At 39.3% G+C, this 27235-nt stretch overlaps 2 protein-coding genes across 2 annotated transcripts in view; one reads left to right on the top strand and one right to left on the bottom strand.

The window, feature by feature from the left end:
• Window positions 1-3621: 3621 nt before the first annotated feature.
• LOC137261180 (TBC1 domain family member 7-like) lies at window positions 3622-9527 on the bottom strand. The gene is made up of 6 exons (XM_067798886.1): window positions 9242-9527; window positions 8548-8732; window positions 8265-8405; window positions 7866-8017; window positions 5332-5461; window positions 3622-4180 (listed from the first exon to the last, which is right to left on the bottom strand). Exons 1-6 carry the CDS (start codon window positions 9426-9428, stop codon window positions 4061-4063), a joined length of 915 nt encoding a protein of 304 aa, XP_067654987.1. The 5' UTR covers window positions 9429-9527; the 3' UTR covers window positions 3622-4060.
• A 2298-nt stretch (window positions 9528-11825) lies between these two features.
• Window positions 11826-27235, top strand: part of LOC137261182 (uncharacterized) — a 35865-nt gene continuing 20455 nt past the window's right edge. The window contains exons 1-2 of the mRNA XM_067798887.1: window positions 11826-11951; window positions 15653-15810. Coding sequence (XP_067654988.1) covers window positions 11845-11951; window positions 15653-15810 — 265 coding nt within the window. The 5' untranslated portion in view covers window positions 11826-11844. The remainder of the gene's footprint in view (window positions 11952-15652; window positions 15811-27235) is intronic.

Raw genomic sequence — 27235 nt, 5'->3', positions numbered from 1 at the left:
GGTATTTAATCGCACGTTCACTTTCTAAGCGATCTAACCTACTTCTGCCATTCTGGTTTCGACAACACTGAAAGTCGGACGCCTGACAGTTCAGATAACAACTTTGTTTACTCCTCTGACAAGAAAGTGTACACGCAAACCCCCCAGCATAGGCGTCTTCCCAAAGAGCCTACAGTCCCAATCTGCCTACACCTGGAAACAACATATGGTTCAGTGGCCAGGACATGTGGTTAATGAGCTGACCTGTTCTACCCCGGTTAAAATGGACATGACCACATAGTTGCTGAATGAACCTACCCCTGTAACTTATTGTGATATTCCCACTGTTTTTTTTTTATTGTTCAGAGAATTTCATTCATTTTCACATGGAAACAGTGATAATACATAATAAACAATGATATAAATAATAATGATGTAGTATAACAGTTTTTACTGTTTCATTTTTAACACTGGTCAGTAACTTTTACACTGGTTTCAGAGTTAACTTGGATAGTACCTCAATGAGGCAACTTGATAAGATGTCCTGTAGCATCCAGATATTGAAGAGGTGATTTTCTGCCGTTTGGGGCAAGTTGAAAAATTCTCCTACTCTGTCGATAGCTACAGCATTCAACAGTGTGAAGAGTCTGACATAAGTAGCCCTTGTACGATTATGCAGTGGTACATATACACATGGGTACATATCTCCATTAACCATACAGTGAATAACATACAACTGGTCCCATAAGGCAGGTAGAAGGTTCCATCCATATACCACTTATCAGCGTTGTGAAGCATGTCTTGCATTTTCCATGAAGCAAAGGTCAGTATCTTGTCGTCGTCACCATCATTAATGCACAGGAATTCCTCTCAATCTTTAGTGTGTGTCCATGGTCCTTCAAGTTGAACTTCAGCCAGTGACTTTGGTAGATTTGGCAGGACTTTGCTTCTGTGTCGGTACAGAGACGACTTGACACTCGAGTACGACCGGTCAGATCCTGGGTCAGCAAACCTCGGCCAGTTCCTCTTCGTACAGCTGGTGGATGGATGTGACGTCTTCCTGTGCGCCCTGACGTAGTCTGCTAAGGAGTCAAACCTCGTCCTCAGATTCCACCGGTGGATGGTTACGTCACCATCATGGTTGATGAAGTCCCCAGTTGCACTCACTTCCAGTGTGTTGTGGTCTGTCGTCTTATGTTGAGGCGATAGCGGTACCCAGCAAACAAAACCTGTTGTCCTCCTGCTTGTGAAGTTACAAATTCAACACGCTGAACATTTGCCAATGCACGATGGATGCAGTTGGGTCACCTCTTTATTTATAAACAGGTAAATTAATTGAGAAGATGGGATGTTATCAACAATGTTTTCCCTACTATATTTTTAGGCATAATCTCACCTTTAACACCATGATGTAAAAGGTAATTTGTAACAACATACTTAATAGAAGCCTACTCAACGATTAGGACTAATCTAATCTTGTTTTGAAGATTACAATACAAACATATTACTTAGAACACTGAAAAAAAGAGACCCTTACTCCAATCAACACACCCGTCATCCATTGATAATTGGGCTGTTCCATTACTTCACAGGGTTCAAAAAATTTTCCAAAGTCCCTACAATAGTTTTGTTGGCAGATTAGGATGTAGGCAGATTGGGACTGTAGGCACTATGGGACGTAACCCATTACACCGCCTGCAGGCTCGTGACTGAATATTTTGGAAGTCCCTCCGATCTCTAAGTAGTAGCCATTGTCTGATTGGTTAAATATATTTAACCATCACGCTGTTGATTGGACAATCATAGGTGGCTCAAAGGTCACCTGACGCGACCCTCTACTAGGGTTTGCTAGCCTCGATGGCATGGTTGAGTGTAACGAATAACACAGAGTCTAGGTTTACTTACACTGTAATAGTCTGGACATCATATTTTCAGGAACTGTGTTTAAAGGGGCACTGATGCGGACCGAATAATGTTTCTCACCAACGGTCTAATTACGAAATGAAGCAGCGAATTGGTCAGCACCCGCTCTCTCGACCGTGACGGACAGAATTTCTTCACCCTAAAAATTGAGGAGGCCGGATGCCCATCACATGCCGTTATTTAAAAATATCCACAGTATTCCTACGTATTCTGATTGCAACAAATTATCCCAGCAGTGTATTTTTTCTGATGCCTGGATGGTATAGTGACTGATCCAATTTGATCCTATTTCTGTATTCTTTACCTCGATATTTAATCATGTCATGTGAAAATACAATGTATGATGTCTACGTACACGTTGCAAGCCATTTGTTTCATATAAGTCGGAAAGATTGCAAATCTTTATATTTAGACAGTTTTGAGGGTTGGCCCATCTGTCATAGCAAACATCGTACATAAATTACCTGGTTTATAATCTATGATAAAACAACTAATAACGACGACTTTGCCATTGGTAGAGAAATCTAAAAATTTTCTTACGTAAAAAAACCCTGATTATACCAATTTACCCAAGTACACAGTAAATACCTATGTGCATTTCTCATGTAACAACGAAGTTCCGTTGGTATCCTCAAAACAGTTTCCGCCCACAAGTGCTTTCAGAGATTCCTTGCTGTAACTCGCGTTTGATGGAATAAACCTACATGTGTTATTTGTCATCATTCACTTGATGGTCAGTTAATGAATGTATAATGGGTATAAATAGAGGTAACACCTCTAAAATTACTCGACATAGGTTCCCATTGGGCATTTCTCCTGTCTGGAGTAAATGCTCAACATTATGTCTGTAATGGCAAATATATTGTATGTTATGTAATATGTGCATGTAAGTGATGCAAGAGGATTTATCGGCTGAGTTACAAAAACAAACATCAATCAAAGGATTAACCGATAACACAATGATTGATTAATTACTTCCACAGCGGATTTGTCAAAAAGGCAGTGTTTATGAGTGTAGACTTAGGAATCTATACTGAATACATCCTGTCATAAAGTATGAGTGTAAAAACATCATGCAGATGAATGGAATATCATTCTTTTATGTTGATATTGATGGATACATTCCTGAACGAGGTAATAGCCTGACATTGTTGCTATAACATTCGTCTGTCTCACATTTAATATTTGCATTTTGTTTTAATTTATTTCTTGTAGCATTCAGCAGAATTTGTATTACAGAAAACATGCACTAGGTCAGGAATAGGGTGTGTGTGAAATATGATTCACGTTAGCAATCTATACAATGTTTAGATATTAAAATCATGTTAGAAATTCACTGTAAGTATAAGCAGACCGTGTGTGTTTTTTTAATTAACTTTCAAAATGCATACAAATGTGACACAAACTGGGTTTATAAGACAAAATATAAAGACCTACACTGACTTTGTGATTTTTCAGTCCTAACATGTTTTTTTTATATCACTTGCAGATAAGTAAATTTCAAGGTGTTCGATTTGTTTTCATAATAACGAAGTAAAATGTTGATCAGTCTACACATAAACTATGAACTGCGCACATGGGAGGCATAGCAGAGATCACGAACCAGTCACGAATTCTGGGATATCATCAGGGTACTCATGGGAGAAAAACAACAACGAAAGAAACCACCAGTCCACGGAAATTGTTCCGCATCAGTGCCCCTTTAAGAAAACATAAACACAATGAAAGAACATTTTATTGCTCAGAAAGTCAGCAGTGAAAAGGAAAATAAGTTTCAATTTGAGCATCATGACTTAATTTGAATGAATATAGTTTCATGCCCACTCCACACTTTTCCAGTGGAGCCTCTGTCAGTTGGGGACGAGCAGGTCAGGCTGATCACTGACAACCAGGCAGCAACAGCCAACAAGTCCCCAGTCAGCTCCAACAAGAAACAAGTTTAGGCTGCAACTGGCACAGTACCCCTTTTCATATATCAAGAATCAGATGATATACTGGAGAAAGCACAAAGCTGCTGATAGATCTTGAATTGCTCCAGTTATATATCTTGAAGAATCTCGTGTATCTGAACACCTAGATAATGTGATGTGACAGATGGTGGTGGCACAATGCAGACACAGGTTGATGTTAGAGAGTGACACACTGAAGCAGCCCACCATCAGGTTCCACTCTTGTCTTGGACAGGGGAGTCAGACTTGGGCTGCATCACATGGAAGCCATGTTTCTGCCACAACTCTACAGCATCACTCACAAGCTTGTCACCACAGTCCTCAGGGATCTACACGGTACAGAAACAAACAGACATGTAAAATACATCGCCTACACATAGCAGATCACACAACTTACACACTGCAGATCACACCATCTACAAAATGCAGACCACAAACCACCTGCCTACAGATACACCATATACACACAGATCACATACACACTGCAGATCACACACCACCTACAGACAGATCACACCCACAAACTGACAGATCACACTACACACTGCACATCATACACCACCTACACACTGTAGACCACACCTACACACTGCAGATCACCCAACACCCATAAACTGCAAATCATACACCACCTACACAATGATCACACCATATACACATTGCAGATCACACACACCTACACACTGAGGATCACACCATCTAAACACTACAGAACACACATCTATGCACTGAAGATCACACAAACCTACACACTGGGGATCACACCATCTAAACACTGATCACACACACCTACACACTGCAGATCACAAACACCAACAAACTGAAGATCACAAACGTATACACTTCAAATCACACACCACCTACACACTGAAGCTCATACCATCTACTCACTGCAGATCACAGCTACACAATGCAGATCACAGCTACACAATGCAAATCACACCACCAACACAAGGATCAAATCTTCTTCACATCGCACATCAGGTCATCAATCTACTGAATATCAGATACCATATCTCAGCCTACTTACCCACCAGATGACTACCTACCTCCCAGAGATACATGACCATATCTCAGCCTACCTACCCACCAGATGACAACCTACCTTCCAGAGATATAAGACCATATCTCACATGACAACCTACCTTCCAGAGATACATGACCACATCTCACAAAAATAAAAAAGTCACATGACAACCTACCTTCCAGAGATACACAACCATATCTCACATGACAACCTACCTTCCAGAGATACACAACCATATCTCATAAGGCAAACTACCTTCCAGAGATACACAACCATATCTCACATGACAACCTACCTTCCAGAGATACACGACCATATCTCACATGACAACCTACCTTCCAGAGATACACGACCATATCTCATATGACAAACTACCTTCCAGAGATGCACGACCATATCTCACATGACAACCTACCTTTCAGAGATACATAACATGACAACATGACAACGTACCTTCCTGAGATAGGCAACCATTTCATCTGTAGTGTTCATACTTAGCAAAGGTCGTCTGAAGGTGAGGAATATGGCAACTGCTACAAACACCAGGATTGATGGGGATCCCCCCAGCACTTTGTCCCATACCCTGAAGGCAGAGGTATTGCTGGTAACTCACACAATACTGCTGTACAATGTAGAAACCTGTGAGTGAGCACTGATGCCTATAGTGATACTACTAATAAGACTGTAACATGGGTTTTTTCACAGGCCTGAGATAAGATACTCACATGTGACTAGGGCAGCATTTATCTGTGACAAGGGGAGCATTTACTTGATACTTGGGAAGCATTTATCCAATACAAGATGATCTTTTACCTGAGACAAAGACAGCATTTACTTGAGACAATGGAAGCATTTACATGGGCAAAGGAGAGCACTGACCTGAGATAAGGTGAGCTTTTACCTGAGACAAGGTGCGCATTTATCTGAGACTAAGGAACCATTTACACAGGACAAGGAGAGTATTTACCCAAGACAACGGGTGCACTGACCTGAGACAAGGGGAGCTTTTACCTGAGACTAAGGAACCATTTACACAGGACAAGGAGAGTATTTACCCAAGACAATGGGTGCACTGACCTGAGACAAGGTGCGCATTTATCTGAGACTAAGGAACCATTTACACAGGACAAGGAGAGTATTTACCCAAGACAACGGGTGCACTGACCTGAGACAAGGGGAGCTTTTACCTGAGACTAAGGAACCATTTACACAGGACAAGGAGAGTATTTACCCAAGACAATGGGTGCACTGACCTGAGACAAGGTGCGCATTTATCTGAGACTAAGGAACCATTTACACAGGACAAGGAGAGTATTTACCCAAGACAACGGGTGCACTGACCTGAGACAAGGGGAGCTTTTACCTGAGACTAAGGAACCATTTACACAGGACAAGGAGAGTATTTACCCAAGACAACAGGTGCACTGACCTGAGACAAGGGGAGCATTTACCTGAGAATGGGAGCATATAAGTAACTGAGACAAGGAGAGCATTTACCCAAGACAACGGGTGCACTGACCTGAGACAAGGGGAGCTTTTACCTGAGACAAGGTGCGCATTTATCTGAGACTAAGGAACCATTTACACAGGACAAGGAGAGTATTTACCCAAGACAACGGGTGCACTGACCTGAGACAAGGGGAGCATTTATCTGAGACTAAGGAACCATTTACACAGGACAAGGAGAGTATTTACCCAAGACAACGGGTGCACTGACCTGAGACAAGGGGAGCTTTTACCTGAGACAAGGTGCGCATTTATCTGAGACTAAGGAACCATTTACACAGGACAAGGAGAGTATTTACCCAAGACAACGGGTGCACTGACCTGAGACAAGGGGAGCTTTTACCTGAGACAAGGTGCACATTTATCTGAGACTAAGGAACCATTTACACAGGACAAAGAGAGTATTTACCCAAGACAACGGGTGCACTGACCTGAGACAAGGGGAGCATTTACCTGAGAATGGGAGCATACAAGTAACTGAGACAAGGAGAGCATTTACCCGAAACAAGGGAAGAATTTACCTGGGACAAGGTGAGCATATACCTGACATGAGGAGGACAGTTTCCCAAGACAAGGGAAGAATATACCAGGGACAAGGTGAGCATATACCTGACATGAGGAGGACAGTTTCCCAAGACAAGGGAAGAATATACCAGGGACAAGGTGAGCATATACCTGACATGAGGAGGGCTTTTACCAGGGACAAGGGAAGAATATACCAGGGACAAGGTGAGCATATACCTGACATGAGGAGGGCAGTTTCCCAAGACAAGGGAAGAATATACCTGGGACAAGGTGAGCATATACCTGACATGAGGAGGGCAGTTTCCCAAGACAAGGGAAGAATATACCAGGGACAAGGTGAGCATATACCTGACATGAGGAGGACAGTTTCCCAAGACAAGGGAAGAATATACCAGGGACAAGGTGAGCATATACCTGACATGAGGAGGACAGTTTCCCAAGACAAGGGAAGAATATACCAGGGACAAGGTGAGCATATACCTGACATGAGGAGGGCAGTTTCCCAAGACAAGGGAAGAATATACCAGGGACAAGGTGAGCATATACCTGACATGAGGAGGGCTTTTACCTGGGACAAGGGGAGCATTTACCTGAGACATGGGGAGTATTTACCTGAGACATGGGGAGCATTTACCTCAGCAAAGGTGCGAATTCACCTGAGGAAAAAGACAATCACCTAGGACAAGGAGAGCATTTACCTGAGACAAGGAGAGCATTTTCCAGAGAAAAGGGGCACACTGACCTGAGACAAGGGGTGCATTTACTTGAGACAAGGAGGGCATTTTCCTGAGACAAGGGAAGCATTTGTCTGAGACAAGGTGAGAATTTAACTGAGACAAGAAGTGTTTTGACAGTAGTAACAGTAAGTATTCACCAAGGACAAGTTATTTCTTCAAGAGACAAATAATACAAACCAGTCAAGGACTGTATGTACTAGTGAGAATGGAAGCATTTACCTTTCAAATGAAATGTCCGGAAGAACACCTGCAAAACAGCACCTGAACCAGTCCATCAAAGGGAGAGAACTCAGTACATTGTTCTCCTGCAGATGAAGGAGCAGTCTCTTGTCAACATCTTCCTTCCTCAGACAGAGGACCGTCTTCTCCGGCTGGAACAAGGAATTATTGTACAGGGAAGTTTTGTAATAAACAAAACTGTGTCATACAGAGGACTGTTTTCTCAGGCAGGAAGAACAAGGAATTATTGTAGTATTGTAGAGGGAAGTTTTGTAATAAACAAGACGGTGTCAGGCAGGATGGTCAACACAGTGCTTAAAATTTGTGACAAGAGGAATACAGGTTGAAACAGTGCATAAAGTCAGTAACATACGCTGCTGCACTTGTTCACAAGCTCACCATGAGAGGAAGGTTGTCGCTAAACTTGAGGAAGTATTTGTAGAAGCGCGATGTGATCCAGTATCTGTCGATGTCAGCATCAGCAACATTACTAACAGCGCCGGCCATCAACATGAACGCAACATATGCTGGATCTGTGTGCTGCACAAAACCAAGCACCAGTAACATGGTTACCATGGCTAAAACAAATTATTCAAAATCTGATGACAGCAAAACAAAATGAAGAGAATAGTCTCAGATGAACGAACAAACAACTATGTTTCTTTACTCCTAATATACATACTAGATTCTTTTCTTCAAATGGCAAGTTTCCTTCTTCTAAAAGATACAGTTTAAGGAAGACTTCTTCAGTGGGTGTGTCCTCATTTACTCTGCGTAGCACCGTGAGACAACGGAGTCCATCCTGGTACATCGCCCGGTGCTGCTGACTGACGTATGTGTGGGACGGCTGGTGGGAGGGCAACACACCTATAGACAACAAATCACTGACAGTGTTGAAACAACATATAAACAACACCAGAAAGAGGGCTGGTGTATGGATACTCACCTCAATATCAAACCAGCAGTTGAAATTCACAGATTACCCCTAAACAAAACTTCCAGTTTGAATTTATATTCAAGTATTTTTGGCATATGTACAAAAGAAAAAGTAAGAAATGATTTCGAAGGTATGCCATGAAAAGAACATGTCAGAATTGAGGTCCTTCAGTGAGACAATTTCGAAAGCTGGTTACGTAATCTGAATCCATTCTAAGATAATTCTGTTAAAAAACAAGAAAGAGAAGCAGCCTGCTAAATCCATAGGGTCTATCCCGCTTCTTGGCAATTCTTCAGGTGGCGTAGTTCAGCCAGAGCTAAGCCCGCTAAACGACGGTTAGCTAGCTGAACTACCGGAGGTGGTCTGTTTATGATGTAGGTTTTAACATTGTTGACTTTCTCAAAGTATTTAACAAACTACATATTGTTTGGTACTTTACCGAGGAGAATTTTCCAAACATAATGTCTGTATTTAGTGGGCACTGGAAATCGGAGACAAAACTGCGACAGTTTTTCCACGTCCATCGGCTGCTCTTTCAACAAGATTTCAATGGATTTCTTTTCCTCAACAGCTCGAAATCCGCATTTGTCGTAGTAACATGATCTAAAATTTCGTTCCTCCGTCATGCCGGGAAATGTCAGTTCTTGTTTCGAGGTCTAACACAGTTGATATGATAGTGCTAATCGACTTCGTGTGTCACAAACTAACGGAAGTACAACGTTACTGGTTTCACAGTTGATACACGTATCTGGTTGTGCGCTATTACCAATTACCGCTAGAAAGGAGCCAAGTCTGTTGTCAGCCAGTGCACGTTTAAATTGAAAGCCAAACTTCGGCGTGGTTAAATGCGGAAGGTGGCGTTTTTAGTTTTTTCTTTCATTTTGTTTTTCATCCAAAATATATAAAAGCATAACACGCTCAGGGGCGGATATATATTTTTTTTAGAAAGGGTGGAGTGGGTAGTGGTACACACTTCATATTCACCCGTTTCCATGATCATTTAACAAATTTTATAACAATTACTAGTAATAGCAGGCAGTAGCAGCAGCAGCAGTAGCAGCAGCAGCAGTAGCAGGAGCAGCAGCAGTAGCAGCAGTAGCAGTAGCAGCAGCAGGGGCAGCAGTACTAGTAACAGTAGCAGCAGCAGCAGGAGCAGCAGCAGCAGCAGCAGTAGCAGTAGTAGCAGTAGCAGCAGCAGGGGCAGCAGTACTAGTAGCAGTAGCAGCAGCAGGAGCAGCAGTAGCAGTAACAGTAGCAGCAGCAGCAGCAGGAGCAGCAGTAACAGTAGCAGCAGCAGCAGCAGGGGCAGCAGTAACAGTAGCAGTAGTAGCAGCAGCAGCAGGAGCAGCAGTAACAGTAGCAGTAGCAGCAGCAGGGGCAGCAGTAACAGTAGCAGTAGCAGTAGTAGCAGCAGCAGCAGGAGGAGCAGCAGTAACAGTAGCAGTAGCAGCAGCAGGAGGAGCAGCAGTAACAGTAGCAGTAGCAGCAGCAGCAGGAGCAGCAGTAGCAATATCAGCAGCAGCAGCAGTAGCAGTAGCAGCAGCAGTAGCAGTAGCAGTAGCAGTAGTATGGCCATTATGGAGTATGGCCGCTCCTTTTCCTCACACTCGTGCATATTTTCAGAAGTCAAACAATATTATGAAGCACGGATAACCCAAGCTGTCTTGGCACTTGAGTTCGTTATAGCTCCGTGTGTTCGTATGTGTGCGTGCGCGCGCGAGTGTGATTTTCAAAATGATCCAACAAAAACAGCAAAATGGCCATACATTATTTTACTATTGTTCAATACTCATGACAATTGTATTATTTGATATCAAAGTGTAAACATGAGAAGATAAGTTATATCAGACAAAACTTGATGTTTATTACACATGCACAAATCATTTTAATCAAATAACAAATATATATGTATTTTCTCTATTCATGCACAAGCACCTTTTACTGTTTATTTTTAAAGTTACACAATGTACGTAATCATCGAGTCAATTAGAGAATAATAATCTTAATAAAAATCGCATAATACATTATAATGTTTATATTATATTTGCAACATTACATTACATTACAAAGTATATCCACAGTGATGAAGTACTACAACGATTTACCATTATTTACTAGATAATACATATTTACATGTCATATATATAAGAACAGGGGAATACTTTTTGGACACAGGTGAATCCACGGGACTCCATCAGTAGAGGTTTCCCCTTCTGGGAAAGGGCTAACTTTTATTCCACCCCAGTGACAATCTCAAAGTATCAGTTCGGAAAGTACTTCGGTACTATACACCAAGTTTTGTGTGATACAACTTCTCTCATTTTTACACTTTGGTATCAAATAATACAAATGTCATGAGTATTGAAAAATACTAAAATAATGTATGGCCATTTTGACGTTTTGGTATGGCCATTTTGACGTTTTGGTATGGCCCTTTTGACTATAGGGGTTGAGGCCATTTTTACTTTTTTTTGGTGGCCATTTTGACTGATAAAAGATTTATGTTAAATTCGAGAGATTCGAGAGTGGCATTCTAGAAGTTGGGGAGTGCAAGACTGACAAACTTTATGGATCACAACGTCTTTATTACGATAGTGCACACTCCATCCGTCTCTGGCTCCGTCTATGTGAGTACTGTACGTAGTTATGTAAATGTACGTGTCCGTGGACTGACCAGAACCTTGCGCACCTCTGCACCCTTCTCTGGATTCACCTATGGTATTTCTGGAAGATTTCGCGAAATGTTTTGGGGATGTTTCCATTACGTTTTCTTTTCCTGTTAGATGGGGTACGTTCGTGTAACTACTTAATCAGTGTTAATGTATCTGGTTAAAGAGGAGACACAAAATATAGCTGAGATCACCATGGACGATCTAACAAATACCAAGGCGATGCACTGATCAGCAGTGTGACAATGACTCAGCCAAACTGTGACACACATGAGTATATTGTACGTAAGCTTCGATAGATATACAGGCGAACATCGCAGGGCAGTTGACACTTAATTGCCACCAGGTGGCGTTGACATTGAAAACGTCTAGCATGGCGGACCAGTCTGAGGTACGGATCTTGAACGGGGACAAACCCCCGGACAGTACGACATTATCAGCCAATGACCTTGCAAAAAAGTTGCAGAAGACTATGCTAAGGTGAGTTATTTATTTATATGTGTGATTTCGTTAGTAAATCTTCATTACAGAGGTTAAACGCTAACTAAGAATAGAATGTCAACAAACAAGGTTCTTTCACCTCACCTGTAGTGCACGGTAGATGAGTGCAGATGGGTACTAAAGGTACTGTGTATTGCTCAGATTCCACGTACTCTTGGTACTGTATTTCCACATGACTGCTCCTACCAAGCAATATGTATGTGACAATTTTCAGTTACCAAACTATTATTGGGAAGGGTACGGGCAGAACTCTTACCTAGTAATTAAGTTTCAAACCAGATGTCAGTTATGTTCTTGTACGTTGGCTAACTATTTAACTAGTTCATCAGGCTTGTACTAGCTCAATCCTGTTCATTTTGACTATGTACTCTTTCAGGACATATAAATAGAAAAGGATTGTAGTGGTAAATTATGCAGTGATATACCAATGCCAGTTCTACAGACATTCCTGACTTAGTGAGACTCAGAGCGTCAGGCGACCATCACAACTATCTGTGATCACAGCAGGACCAGATAACCATATATGACATATTAACACTGTGGAGTTAATGGTGGTGCTTTGACATTTTCTACTGTAATAACAGAGCATATTTGTGTTGGGTGGACAAGCCTTCCTCCTGACACCTGCCGTGACCCTTGATTAATGAGAGAATCAACATCAGTATTTACTTGGCACAATTTTGTGTTATGTATACCAAAGTCATTCATCAAGTAGCGCTGGTGAAAAAACATGTCTCTCCAAACTCTGTTTTATTCACACCACAATATTATAATACATATAAGAAATGAATTCTATAAAAAGTATAATATACCTGGCTAAAACAATGTTGGACATTTGTAATATATTTACCAAACATGTTCTTCATAGGCTGGTACAGTGCCTGGTGAAAACAATGTTGGACATTTATGATATATTTACCAAACATGTTATACATATATCTGATTAGAAGTAATAGAACAATGTTGGACATTTCGTTTTGGAAATGCAGTGAGCCTTCATTCAGTCACAGAATGTTTTGAACTATTGAATATGTTGCTAATCACCATTTAGATACTATACATACATGAAATCCTTTTTTATGATGGATTGATAGTTGTGAAACATACAGCCTGGGACATTGGTTGTGTACAGAAATAGGATGTGTGAAACCGGTTTGGTTTGAGTCCTTTGGGCTTCACATGCTCTTTACTGGCACCGCTTCAGTGGTGTAGTGGTTAGAGCGTCTGCCAACAGAGCAAAAGGTCACGGGTTCGATCCTGGCTGCATCATACCAAAAGACTTTAAAATATGGTACTTGTTGGTCCCTGTCTGGTGCTCAGCAATAATGGGTACAACGAGGACTGGTCAGCTAGGAGCAGCATTCAAAATAATCGCCTGCCCGAAAGCCCAGCACTGGTTGTTATTGTTATCGGGCTGGCATTTTCAAATATTTGCAATATTTGTGGCCTTCAGTAAATTAACTTTAATAACTTCCATATTTGTTTCCTTGTTAATGTTTCGGAATGATCCATGATCCTTCATTTTACGATAACTTACAGTTTAATTTCCTGGTATCTCAACATTTTGGACATGGGTGTGTCAGCACCAGTCTTCAACAGATAAAAACCTCTCTGTCCTACAGGCTTCACAGACTGGTTGTGTAGAAACTGTATACAGTATAGTCTATTTTGGTTTGATGTCAACAAATTAGGCCCAGACATATCATTTGGGGCCTGTAAATTTTAAAGTCTGCATGCAGCAGCAGGCCGTGATAGCCAAATGCAAAATAACGTGTTGCAGACAGTGGCTAGGAGTCAGTATAGTGTGTGTGAGTTGGATGTTCAAATGATTCATGCTCAACTGTACCATGGTATCTCAGTGACAGCATGGTATCTCAGTGAGCTAGCACTAAAAAACCAGCTAAGGTCTGGGGTGGTACAAACAGCCACACGTACACATCAAGCACATCGTCTTATGAGTGAAATATTTTGAAGTGTGTCTAAACCCCATTTTATCTGACCTCTTGCTGACCTTCATACTTGCACACTAATAGAGAGGGCTACGTCACCTTTCTGGAATCAGGTGACTTAACTTAAAAGGTCACATGCAACCAAAAAATCAAACATAATTAAAACACAGTTATGACTTATTCATGTATGTAAAATGCATTGCTGATTAAGAAAAAAATTAACAAAATTATAAGCGTACATAATCGCAAATCAAAAGAGAAATATTTTATACTTGGGTTTACCTTCCTTGAAATGAAGCGGGTGCAATACCAAACAAAGTCAGAGCCGGTGGATGTGCACTCAAGTGTAGTGAAGCCTTTTCACTGGCCTCTAGTTCAATTGCAGATATGCTTAGCCGGCTCATTGTTTATGGCTTATAAGCATGATAGGTGTAAATTTCAAACTGCATGTGGTCAATGATTGAGGTTGTGCATTGCAAATTGTCATTAGCAGACAGACAGGCAGGCATATAGGTGTCAATATGCCAGACACTGACTCTGTGACTAAAGTCTGCTTATCACAATCAACATGGTTTTTTGTTGTTGTTGTTGTTGTTGTTGTTTTTATGTAGCGAGTAGATTATTTACTTGTTTGTGTACACAACCAAGATTAGACTACTGCTCACAACCTCATACTAGTGCAGGCATGCTGTTTCAAGCTCCGCAAACCTATTCACTGTGCATGTGTTATGAATGATTGCAGCATAGCTGCTGAAACTTTTTTCCCTTAGCACTGGTGGAAAATTAATGAATAGTTTCAGCTCCTGTTTCGCAGGCTTTTTTTCACATTTCACATTTTCTTTTTCAACTTAATAGGCTGAATTGGCATTTTGTTTCTGTAAGAGCATATCAAAAGGTATGAGAATCTGCAAAGTTGTGTTTGATGTTTCATGTGTCTTTTAACAAAGAAAGGTACAGGTTGCAAAACAGATACATGCACACAGCTCTTTATCCCAGTAAGACCAGATTCCTGATTTGACTTTTACCAAACATTGGAATAGTGTAGTGAATAATGGAAGTAATGTCTAGATGCTGAGTTTGGGATTGTGCTTCAATACAAGAACATCTGCAACACTCCATATATTTCCATGTATGAAACTGTACATTACATTGTTTCTGAATGATTGATTGCTACAGGATGTCTGTATTTATGGAAATGATAAGGCTTTATTTGATCTGTATTGATATGAATTCTATTCTATAAATTGTTGTATCTTTCCCTGCTGGCCCAACTTCTAAATTTATGCTTCTCGGAGAGTTAACACTTGGAAACCATTATCCCTAATTCGATTTGATATTTATTTTTATATTTTAATGATCTGTTTGAATTATTTTCACACAAAGAGAACTTAATTTTGACTCCAACTCAAGCAGTTTTGAGTGCTGAGAAACCTGATTGTTTGACACATGGCTAAGAATGTCAACACTGATAGCTAAATGAAACCTGATGTTTTTACCTGTGTGAAGAATCAAATCGAAAATAATGAAATCAAGGGTCCAGTATCAAAAATGGAATGGAATTGAGGGGTTGATGAATCACTGCAGACCTAATGGGAACTAACAAGGACAATTCATGTTTGTTGAAATAAGTACAGCTTCATGCTTCACTGGTGGGAAACTTACGACAGAACAGATCCACAATTCCTGCTGGTAGGTTGTCTGTATATGTTGCTGCCTGAATTGCTGTTGCAGGTTGAAGGGGGATTTCATGACGGGGGAGGGCCGTGGCGTCAACTACACCGATCTTGCCAAGAGTGATGTTTTCAAAGAATATAAGACTCAGACTGCGCTCCTGCACAACGTGAGTCTGGACACTCTATCACAAAATCAATTAAAGGCTTTCTTCATCAGTATCCTTCTCATCTTCTGGTCACATCTCGGCAGTACACAGGCGGTATTGTTCTTCAGGTACTGTGTCAGATGGATGTAGAATTATGTTATACTTCACCGTTCCTGCATTTGAAGAAGAAATACACTGCCCATCTTAAGTATTAAATCAAAAGCTTTCACTATTCTTCAGATTTAAGGGCCCTAAACATGATGACACGACCTATTATGTTACTGCATGTTTTAGAACAGCCAGAGTTTGGGCACAACATGTTTCACCTGAATTGTTTGTTTGATCAGTGATAAGAAATGTACTTCAGTGTTTATTGTATCATAACTCACAGTTCACAGTCCAGGTCAAAGTTTGATCTGTGCTGGTACGTCCATGTGCCATTCAGTGGAAGGTCACCCTTTATGTGAAACTGATGTTGCAGCCTGCTGTTGCAGCCTGTTGTTGTAGCCTGCTGTTGCAACCTGCTGTTGTAGCTTGCTGTTATCACATAACTTCCCAGTTAGAGTTGCTTGGTTGGTTGGTTGGTTGTGTAACACTGCACTCAGCAATATTGGTCAGTTAGGGCTAGGTAATAACCTGTGGGAAATACTGCACATGATTTTTCCAAAGATTTTTCTGTGAGTGCGTTGAGCATACTATGTAATTCCAGGACTCTGGTTAACTTACACTCTCTTCCCAGATCTTTTCCTCTGGTTCTGAACCATGAAGATCTGGGTTTGAGTTGATCACCAGTAATCAATTCTTGTTGGAAGAGGCAACTAATGGGATCAGGTGGTCATACTTGCTGACTTGGTTGACCTCGTCATCATATCCCAATTGCATAAATCAATGCTCATGCTGTTGATCACTGGATTGTCTAGTTCAGACTCAATTATTGACAGACCGCCACCATATAGCTGGAATATTGCTGACTGTGGCATCAAACTAAACTCACTCTGTCACTGTTGTGATACAGGTGTATTAGTAGTTACACTGTGTTCGGAAACGGTTGACATTACTGTAAGACCCTTGTAAATTCCGTAATTCCTGAGGCACAGCCAGTTTGAACACCATGGCAAATCCACCTACATGGTTTTGTATGCTTTGGCTATTAACCAATCAGTTTTTGACAAATGAATAAAATAAAAGTAATAAATTGTGACACAGGAATATATACTCTGATGCAGGCATCTGTGATACATTGTGGACTGATATGTTTGACACTGATGGTACATGCAGGTCCTACTTCACTAACTGTAGTAACTTAACTATCTGTCTGCAGTGATCCACAGTGAAGACCTGTGTAGGTCACGGGGTAGAATAGGCCTTCAGCAACCCATGCTTGCCATAAAAGGCGACTATGCTTTTTATAAGAGGCGATTAACGGTATTGGGTGCTCAGGCTCATTGACTTGGTTGACACATGTCATCGGTTCCCAATTGCGCAGATCGATGCTCATGTTGTTGATCACTGGATTGTCTGGTCCAGACTCTATTATTTACTGACCGCCACCATATAGCTGGAATATTGGAGACTGGCGTAAATCTAAACTCACTCATTCACTCCACCACAGTGAAGGAGTGGCCTACCATGGTAACACCTGAAGTAAACCACCACAGTGAGGCAGTGGCCATACTGGTTAGATAAGTCACACACCTGCAGTGACCCACCACAGTGAGTGAGTGGCCTACCATGGCTACACCTGCAGTGATCCACCACAGTGAGTGAGTGGCCTACCATTGTTACAAAAGTCACACACTTGCAGTGATCCACCACAGTGAGTGAGTGGCCTACCATGGCTACACCTGCAGTGATCCACCACAGTGAGTGAGTGGCCTACCATTGTTACATAAGTCACACACCTACAGCGATCCGTCACAGTGAGTGAGTGGCCTACCATTGTTACATAAGTCACACATCTGCAGTGATCAACCACCAGGGAGGAGTGGCCTACCGTGGTTATGTAAGTCACACACCTGCAGTGTAACATCAGTGGCTCATTGTGATAACCCAACAGAGAGAAATACATGCAGCCCACTAACACTGTTCACAACTGTTAACAGGCCAGAGGAGTTTACTTAACAGTCGACCATTGCTGCAATATCTGAAATATATGACTGTAGGACTGTGTTTGGGATTGAGGGTTCCATGAACAAGTAAAAACAGTGTATAACCAGCCTCACATAAATCAGAGCACCTGTTTGCTTGTTATCTGGATTTTATGACAGCCCTAGGCTATTACTTCTGAGTATGCTACACTTCACACAAAATCATAAAGATTTTGTGTCAGCAAATTGGTATTGCTGTCACCCAGTTCCCATGAAATATATGTGTATATGTACCTGCTTTAGAATTATGAAAACTGATCATCAAATGATATTCAGACTATAGATTGGTTATGCTGTGCACTGTGATTCCATCAAATAAATCATTTGAAATCCTCACAAACTTAGCTTCCAATACTTGACCTAAAGTCAAAAGCGTGGCATTCCAATGGTACACATTCATTTGAAATAAATCACTGTTGAAAGTTATAAGGTGCTGTTGCACCAGTCAGTATTGTCCTTGGAATGGCAGTCAGTATTGTCCTTGGAATGTTAGTATGGCTTTTGGAATGTTAGTGTGGTCCTTGGAATGTTACTCAGTATGACCCATGGAATGTTAGTGTGGTCCTTGGAATGTTACTCAGTATGGACCATGGACTGTTTATTTTGAATAGTCCTTGAAATGTTAGTATAATCCTTGGAATGTCACCATGGTCTATGGAATGTCAGTATGGTCCTTGGGATATTAGTATGGTCTTTGGAATGTTAGTAGGGTCCACTGAATTTTTGTGTGGTCCTTAGGGTGTTAGTCAGTATTGCCCTTGGTATGTCCATCTGTATTATTTGTGCACATGATATTTTAGCAATATTCATACATATTCAAAATCACTCAAGTCACCTTAAGCTCAGAATGAATGGAACAACACACCTGCAGGACATACAGGCTCTGTCGCAAAGACTGTCCATCCTCACATCCATGTTCTGGTTCTTTTAATGTGTGATTGTTGTAGTTCTTCTCACTTTGGGGGGTTGGTAGGATAGATGACAGGATGTTTTAGGCATTAGGCTATCCTACTGAACCCACTAAAGTTAGAAGAACTAGAACAATCAGACTGTAAAAGAACCAAAACAAGAATGTGAGGAGGACAGTCTTTGAAATGACAATAACCGCCAGCTTCTGACATTTCTTGCAGACATAGCATGTGCTATTTGTGAATCAGGAGCAAGCGAACAACCTTGCCACAGAGCCTGTATGTCCTGCATGTATGTTGCTCCGTGAAGGTCCCGGGTTAGAATAGGCCTTCAGCAACCCATGTTTGCCATAAAAGGCGACTCAGCTTGTCGTAAGAGGCGACTAACGGGATCGGGTGGTCAGGCTCGCTGACTTGGTTGACACATGTCATCGGTTCCCAATTGCGCAGATCGATGCTCATGTTGTTGATCACTGGATTGTCTGGTCCAGACTCGATTATTTACAGACCACCGCCATATAGCTGGAATATTGCTGAGTGCGGCGTAAAACTAAACTCACTCACTCACTCACTCCAACAATAGTGTCCTGTGTATCTACCCTGACACAGTGTCCTGTGTATCTACCCTGACAACAGTGTCCTGTATATTTACCCTGATGATGGTGATGCTGTGAGGCCGACAGTTGACAGATAGGAAACTTCTTATCTCTCCTGTCTTGCCACGTAAACATTGAATGTGGCCCTGACTTTACATCTTCTTCTGGGGACAGTTGAATGTTATCTCCCAGAAGTCGGTCAGGGAATCATATGAAGGAGACAGTGACACTACTGAGGAAGTAGATCTGCTTCAGGAAGGAATTTGATCTAGGAATATGAAGAACACTGTCATCTCTTTACTTTGTCTATGTGGCTTACTGAATTTATGAGATGCCAGGCTGTGATCGTATGACACTTCAGGAAGATGATCCTCACTCTCATCATTGTTATGTGTGTGTTAGAGCAGATTACATCTCAGTGAGTTCCTGTCTATGCTCACTGACTCATCACTTACACAGCATTGTATTGCCTGCATGTTCTGTCTTCTATTGCTGACAGACCCCCGAGGCAATCAGTGCCCTTCATCATCCATTATTCACACTGATGAGGCTGAATGTACTGGAGATGGTGTATAACCTTAAGTCTATCCAGTGAATGTCACAGTGTGTAATTGATCTTCACGCAAAATGAATATTTAGTTCAAGGTGATACAACCTATTTCATGTTGGTTGGTTGGTTGGGGCAGTTTAGCAAGCAAACAAATGCCGTGTGTTTTTAGATTGTTCCTTGCATATGCTGTTCTCTGTATTTTCCTCATGTCAGACACAGTTTGCTACTGTTTGAGTACGATCCATTGGGATTGGTAAACAAGCAGTATGTTGGTACTGTGTTGGTTCCTGAATACAAATAACTTATACATGACAGTCGTGAGGAGGAAAGCATGCTAGTAACAAACAATGAAAAATAGCTTTCTGAAAATATAACAATCAAAACTTGTTAACATAGCCGCCTATAACTTTAGAATCATTAGTTCGGAAGATACTTGATTGTAGGTTCAATTGCATTTTTAGTAATTTTACTATTACAACACGTATCTGCCTGAGAGTACAATGAAAGAATGGATAGATTCTAATGATTTAAGATTATATGTAGCAGATCCATTAAAGTGGCCGTATATTATTGATTTGATGTCACATCCTTTAATATAGAAGTGCATTTATGTCTTATATCTGTGTAATAAATGCATGAAGAGAAGTAGTGAACTGGATCTTTGTAAGAGTAGCCACAAGAACATGATGGATTTGAAGATAAAAATTGGTGATGTTTATGTGCATTTAAATCACTGCATTGGAGTCTGAGGCGTAATGGAGAATCTGACGGAATCATGATCCAGAGTTTAAATTAAAGTAGTTTTGACTATTGTTATTTGACACATTATTTTGTTTCTTAAAACTACCAAGAGTAGCTGATTCTCTATGATCAGTAGACAAAGAATTCCACAGTCTTAGTGTATCTGGGAGCAAATGGCAGCATTGCACTTTTGCTATCAATAGTTTGCAGCTTCAAATGGTCAAGGAAACTGTAGTTTGCAGTGTCAGATATCTTAGGCAGGATGAGATTGCTCAAATATTTTGGAGTTAAATCATTAACCATTTCATTGAAAAATATTAGTTTTTTAATGTGTCTCCAAGTACATCATGGTGTGAAATGCTTGCTGCTTGCTACAGTTGTCCCAGACGTGACAACAATAGTCAAAAATATACAAAATAAATTGTTTGTTAAGTTTTCCATGAGAGACAGTGTTTAAAACCTCTAAAACAGTTTATAATGGGTGCAACCCCTTTTGGTGATACAGTTAATATGGTCAGTCTTAAGCAATCTTGCTGTAGAGTAAGTCCCAAATGTTTATTGTCATTAACACCTGTGATTAACGTTACTATCCTCCATTGTTAATTTTAGTTTTGGACTGGACCGCACTTTACCAGAGAGTTGTATAGAATCTGTTTTGTTAGGATTAAATGTAACTTGCCATTTGATTTGTTTGATTTGCATTATTAGAAGCTCGAGAGTAATAAGAGGGTTAGATTCTTTATGGATAACAACTTCTTTATTACATATGATGCAACATTTCGGTATGGATCCTTATACCATTGTCAAGCAAGAGGGTGCACTCCTTTTCAACAAGTTCCCCCCAATACCATAATGCCTCAACTTATATATAATACCTTTATGCCAGACCTTGTCAAAAGCCTTACTCATGTCACAAAATACACAAAATACATCTGAACGAATTTTGGGAATATCCCTATTAAGAGCAGCTACTCTTGCCTGATCTGCAAAGAAAACATTCATAATGTTTGCTGTTTCAGCACTATCATCATATAGTTTGTCATTATTTATTATCGAAGAAAAAGTGCTAATATTGGTGGTAAGTTTACTTTTTATATAATCCTTAACTAGATGCCCCCATGTCTTTGTACCATGTTTATTGTTTATTTGTTCATCTATTTCATTCATGTCCTTCCTCCTTGCATTTCTTACTGCAGATATAACATTATTTCAGATATAGTCAGATGATGATTTAGACATTTTAGTGATTTTATGATGGCGATGGCATTTACAAATCAATTTACGTACTTCACAACTCATCCAAGGAGTGTCCCAGGGCCATATCGTAATGACTTTATTTCGAATATAAATATTGCATAAATCAAGAATTGCACCAGTCAAGTAATGTGCAATATGGTTAATATTTTCAGAGGCAAAGATAGCGTGACAATCAAGAGTATATAGGGCATTTTAATCCTGTCAAAATTAGCTAGAGTACAATTGTATGTTTTTCTCTTGTAATTAATCAATTTTGCAATCGACTCATTGATACTGACATATACAGTTGTGTTTTATAACTTGTGTCTGTAAGAAGATCAATGTTAAAATCACCATGGAAATTTTCATCTGTAACAGGAAAGGCAACAGTGTAAAACAAAACAACATAGAACATCATCTGATCACTGAACCAGCATGGTGACCCATCTTAATCTCGGCCCTGCATGTTGCTCAGGGTACACGAGCGTCTGTTATATAACACAAATGTGTTGGATGGATTGAACTTGACAAAATATTTTACAAGAGAGACAGTGTGACAAATATTAGCAAGGGACAATGGTATGTGACAAGTATTAGCAAGGGACAATGGCATGTGACAAGTATTAGCAAGGGACCTATATAGTTTGGATATCATTTTTTTGTTGGGGTAAGTTACTCTTTATGAATTATGACAGTTACACATAGAATTCTTTCATCAGGATTGAATACACAATACAGAATTAATCCTTTGGAAGTTTCATAGCATTTGCTCAACGGAAGTTGCACTTGAGTTCCACATGCTGCCTGCACAAACGAACATATATAGATATACACATACATATACACATATATGCATATGCACGCTTACACATACATACACATGCACCTATATACACACATGTGTACATGTACGTGACTTCCACAGGTTGGTCTACGCAGGTTGACTTCCACAAGTAGATCTCCTCCATAGGTTGGCCTCCATGGGTTGACCTCCACAGGTTGATTTTCATTTATATTAACTTGATTAGCTGTTGAGGTCCAAGCTGTTGTTTTGGTGTAGATCAGATATGTAGCGTATCTAGGCATTATAGGTAGACAAATATATCAGATGTTTGTCATATCCGGCCTTTATGGGTAGGCAAATAGATCAGATGTTTAGCATATCTAGGCATTATGGGTAGACAAATAGACAAATAGATCAAGTGTGTTGCATGTCCGGGCATTATGGGTAGACAGATAGTGCAATAGTATTTATATTTGATCACAGATGAAATATTTACTCTAATGACAAGAGCACTGAACAATCCAGACCCTTTGTGTTCCTTAGAGGCAAGAACAAACATATGCAGATAAGTGGATCAGTCACTGTGAATAATGGCTGTATTGGGCCACCCATGCACGTATTAGCATTTAAATGGACATTTTATTGCCAAGCTTTAAATTAGCTGAAGTTGTGTATATTTATGTGGACAGTCTTTGACAAACCACAGAGTCAGTAACCTGGGAGGCAGCTGTAATTGGGTCTACTGCTGGAACAGCTATATATCCATTTACATGTCATGCTTCAATGGGTCTGAGTAGAGAGCTAGTGTGCATGAAGACCCACAGTGCAGGGAGTGGTGGTGATTGGGGCCATGTCATTTATCACACCTACCAACCTTGCAGTCTATTAGAGATAGGGCCCTCAATAAGGAATAAATAAACAATGCTGTTTTTTCTAAATATCAAAGCTACTGGTTTCTTGAATATATATATGTCATTTATCACACCTACCAACCTTGCAGTCTATTAGAGATAGGGCCCTCAATAAGGAATAAATAAACAATGCTGTTTTTTCTAAATATCAAAGCTACTGGTTTCTTGAATATATAAAGATGTCATTTATCACACCTACCAACCTTGCAGTCTATTAGCGATAGGGCACGCAATAAGGAATAAATAAACAATGCTTTTTTTCTAAATATCAAAGCTACTGGTTTCTTGAATATATATATGTCATTTATCACACCTACCAACCTTGCAGTCTATTAGAGATAGGGCATGCAATAAGGAATAAATAAACAATGCTTTTTTTCTAAATATCAAAGCTACTGGTTTCTTGAATATATAAAGATGTCATTTATCACACCTACCAACCTTGCAGTCTATTAGAGATAGGGCATGCAATAAGGAATAAATAAACAATGCTATTTTTTTTCTAAATATCAAAGCTACTGGTTTCTTGAATATATATATGTCATTTATCACACCTACCAACCTTGCAGTCTATTAGAGATAGGGCATGCAATAAGGAATAAATAAACAATGCTTTTTTTCTAAATATCAAAGCTACTGGTTTCTTGAATATATATATGTCATTTATCACACCTACCAACCTTGCAGTCTATTAGCGATAGGGCCCTCAATAAGGAATAAATAAACAATGCTTTTTTTCTAAATATCAAAGCTACTGGTTTCTTGAATATATATATGTCATTTATCACACCTACCAACCTTGCAGTCTATTAGAGATAGGGCCCTCAATAAGGAATAAATAAACAATGCTGTTTTTTCTAAATATCAAAGCTACTGGTTTCTTGAATATATAAAGATGTCATTTATCACACCTACCAACCTTGCAGTCTATTAGAGATAGGGCATGCAATAAGGAATAAATAAACAATGCTTTTTTTCTAAATATCAAAGCTACTGGTTTCTTGAATATATATATGTCATTTATCACACCTACCAACCTTGCAGTCTATTAGAGATAGGGCATGCAATAAGGAATAAATAAACAATGCTTTTTTTCTAAATATCAAAGCTACTGGTTTCTTGAATATATATATGTCATTTATCACACCTACCAACCTTGCAGTCTATTAGAGATAGGGCCCTCAATAAGGAATAAATAAACAATGCTATTTTTTTTCTAAATATCAAAGCTACTGGTTTCTTGAATATATATATGTCATTTATCACACCTACCAACCTTGCAGTCTATTAGAGATAGGGCATGCAATAAGGAATAAATAAACAATGCTATTTTTTTTCTAAATATCAAAGCTACTGGTTTCTTGAATATCTATATGTCATTTATCACACCTACCAACCTTGCAGTCTATTAGAGATAGGGCATGCAATAAGGAATAAATAAACAATGCTTTTTTTTTCTAAATATCAAAGCTACTGGTTTCTTGAATATATATATGTCATTTATCACACCTACCAACCTTGCAGTCTATTAGAGATAGGGCACGCAATAAGGAATAAATAAACAATGCTTTTTTTTCTAAATATCAAAACTACTGGTTTCTTGAATATATATGTGTCATTTATCACACCTACCAACCTTGCAGTCTATTAGAGATAGGGCATGCAATAAGGAATAAATAAACAATGCTGTTTTTTCTAAATATCAAAGCTACTGGTTTCTTGAATATATATATGTCATTTATCACACCTACCAACCTTGCAGTCTATTAGAGATAGGGCCCTCAATAAGGAATAAATAAACAATGCTGTTTTTTCTAAATATCAAAGCTACTGGTTTCTTGAATATATAAAGATGTCATTTATCACACCTACCAACCTTGCAGTCTATTAGCGATAGGGCACGCAATAAGGAATAAATAAACAATGCTTTTTTTCTAAATATCAAAGCTACTGGTTTCTTGAATATATATATGTCATTTATCACACCTACCAACCTTGCAGTCTATTAGAGATAGGGCATGCAATAAGGAATAAATAAACAATGCTTTTTTTCTAAATATCAAAGCTACTGGTTTCTTGAATATATAAAGATGTCATTTATCACACCTACCAACCTTGCAGTCTATTAGAGATAGGGCATGCAATAAGGAATAAATAAACAATGCTATTTTTTTTCTAAATATCAAAGCTACTGGTTTCTTGAATATATATATGTCATTTATCACACCTACCAACCTTGCAGTCTATTAGAGATAGGGCATGCAATAAGGAATAAATAAACAATGCTTTTTTTCTAAATATCAAAGCTACTGGTTTCTTGAATATATATATGTCATTTATCACACCTACCAACCTTGCAGTCTATTAGCGATAGGGCCCTCAATAAGGAATAAATAAACAATGCTTTTTTTCTAAATATCAAAGCTACTGGTTTCTTGAATATATATATGTCATTTATCACACCTACCAACCTTGCAGTCTATTAGAGATAGGGCCCTCAATAAGGAATAAATAAACAATGCTGTTTTTTCTAAATATCAAAGCTACTGGTTTCTTGAATATATAAAGATGTCATTTATCACACCTACCAACCTTGCAGTCTATTAGAGATAGGGCATGCAATAAGGAATAAATAAACAATGCTTTTTTTCTAAATATCAAAGCTACTGGTTTCTTGAATATATATATGTCATTTATCACACCTACCAACCTTGCAGTCTATTAGAGATAGGGCATGCAATAAGGAATAAATAAACAATGCTTTTTTTCTAAATATCAAAGCTACTGGTTTCTTGAATATATATATGTCATTTATCACACCTACCAACCTTGCAGTCTATTAGAGATAGGGCCCGCAATAAGGAATAAATAAACAATGCTATTTTTTTTCTAAATATCAAAGCTACTGGTTTCTTGAATATATATATGTCATTTATCACACCTACCAACCTTGCAGTCTATTAGAGATAGGGCATGCAATAAGGAATAAATAAACAATACTATTTTTTTTCTAAATATCAAAGCTACTGGTTTCTTGAATATCTATATGTCATTTATCACACCTACCAACCTTGCAGTCTATTAGAGATAGGGCATGCAATAAGGAATAAATAAACAATGCTTTTTTTTTCTAAATATCAAAGCTACTGGTTTCTTGAATATATATATGTCATTTATCACACCTACCAACCTTGCAGTCTATTAGAGATAGGGCACGCAATAAGGAATAAATAAACAATGCTTTTTTTTCTAAATATCAAAACTACTGGTTTCTTGAATATATATATGTGTCATTTATCACACCTACCAACCTTGCAGTCTATTAGAGATAGGGCATGCAATAAGGAATAAATAAACAATGCTTTTTTTTTCTAAATATCAAAGCTACTGGTTTCTTGAATATATATGTGTCATTTATCACACCTACCAACCTTGCAGTCTATTAGCGATAGGGCATGCAATAAGGAATAAATAAACAATGCTATTTTTTTTCTAAATATCAAAGCTACTGGTTTCTTGAATATCTATATATGTCATTTATCACACCTACCAACCTTGCAGTCTATTAGCGATAGGGCATGCAATAAGGAATAAATAAACAATGCTTTTTTTTCTAAATATC

Source organism: Haliotis asinina, chromosome 14 (genome assembly GCF_037392515.1).
Source record: "Haliotis asinina isolate JCU_RB_2024 chromosome 14, JCU_Hal_asi_v2, whole genome shotgun sequence".
NCBI lineage: Eukaryota > Metazoa > Mollusca > Gastropoda > Lepetellida > Haliotidae > Haliotis > Haliotis asinina.
This window is presented reverse-complemented; position numbering and strand designations above follow the sequence as displayed.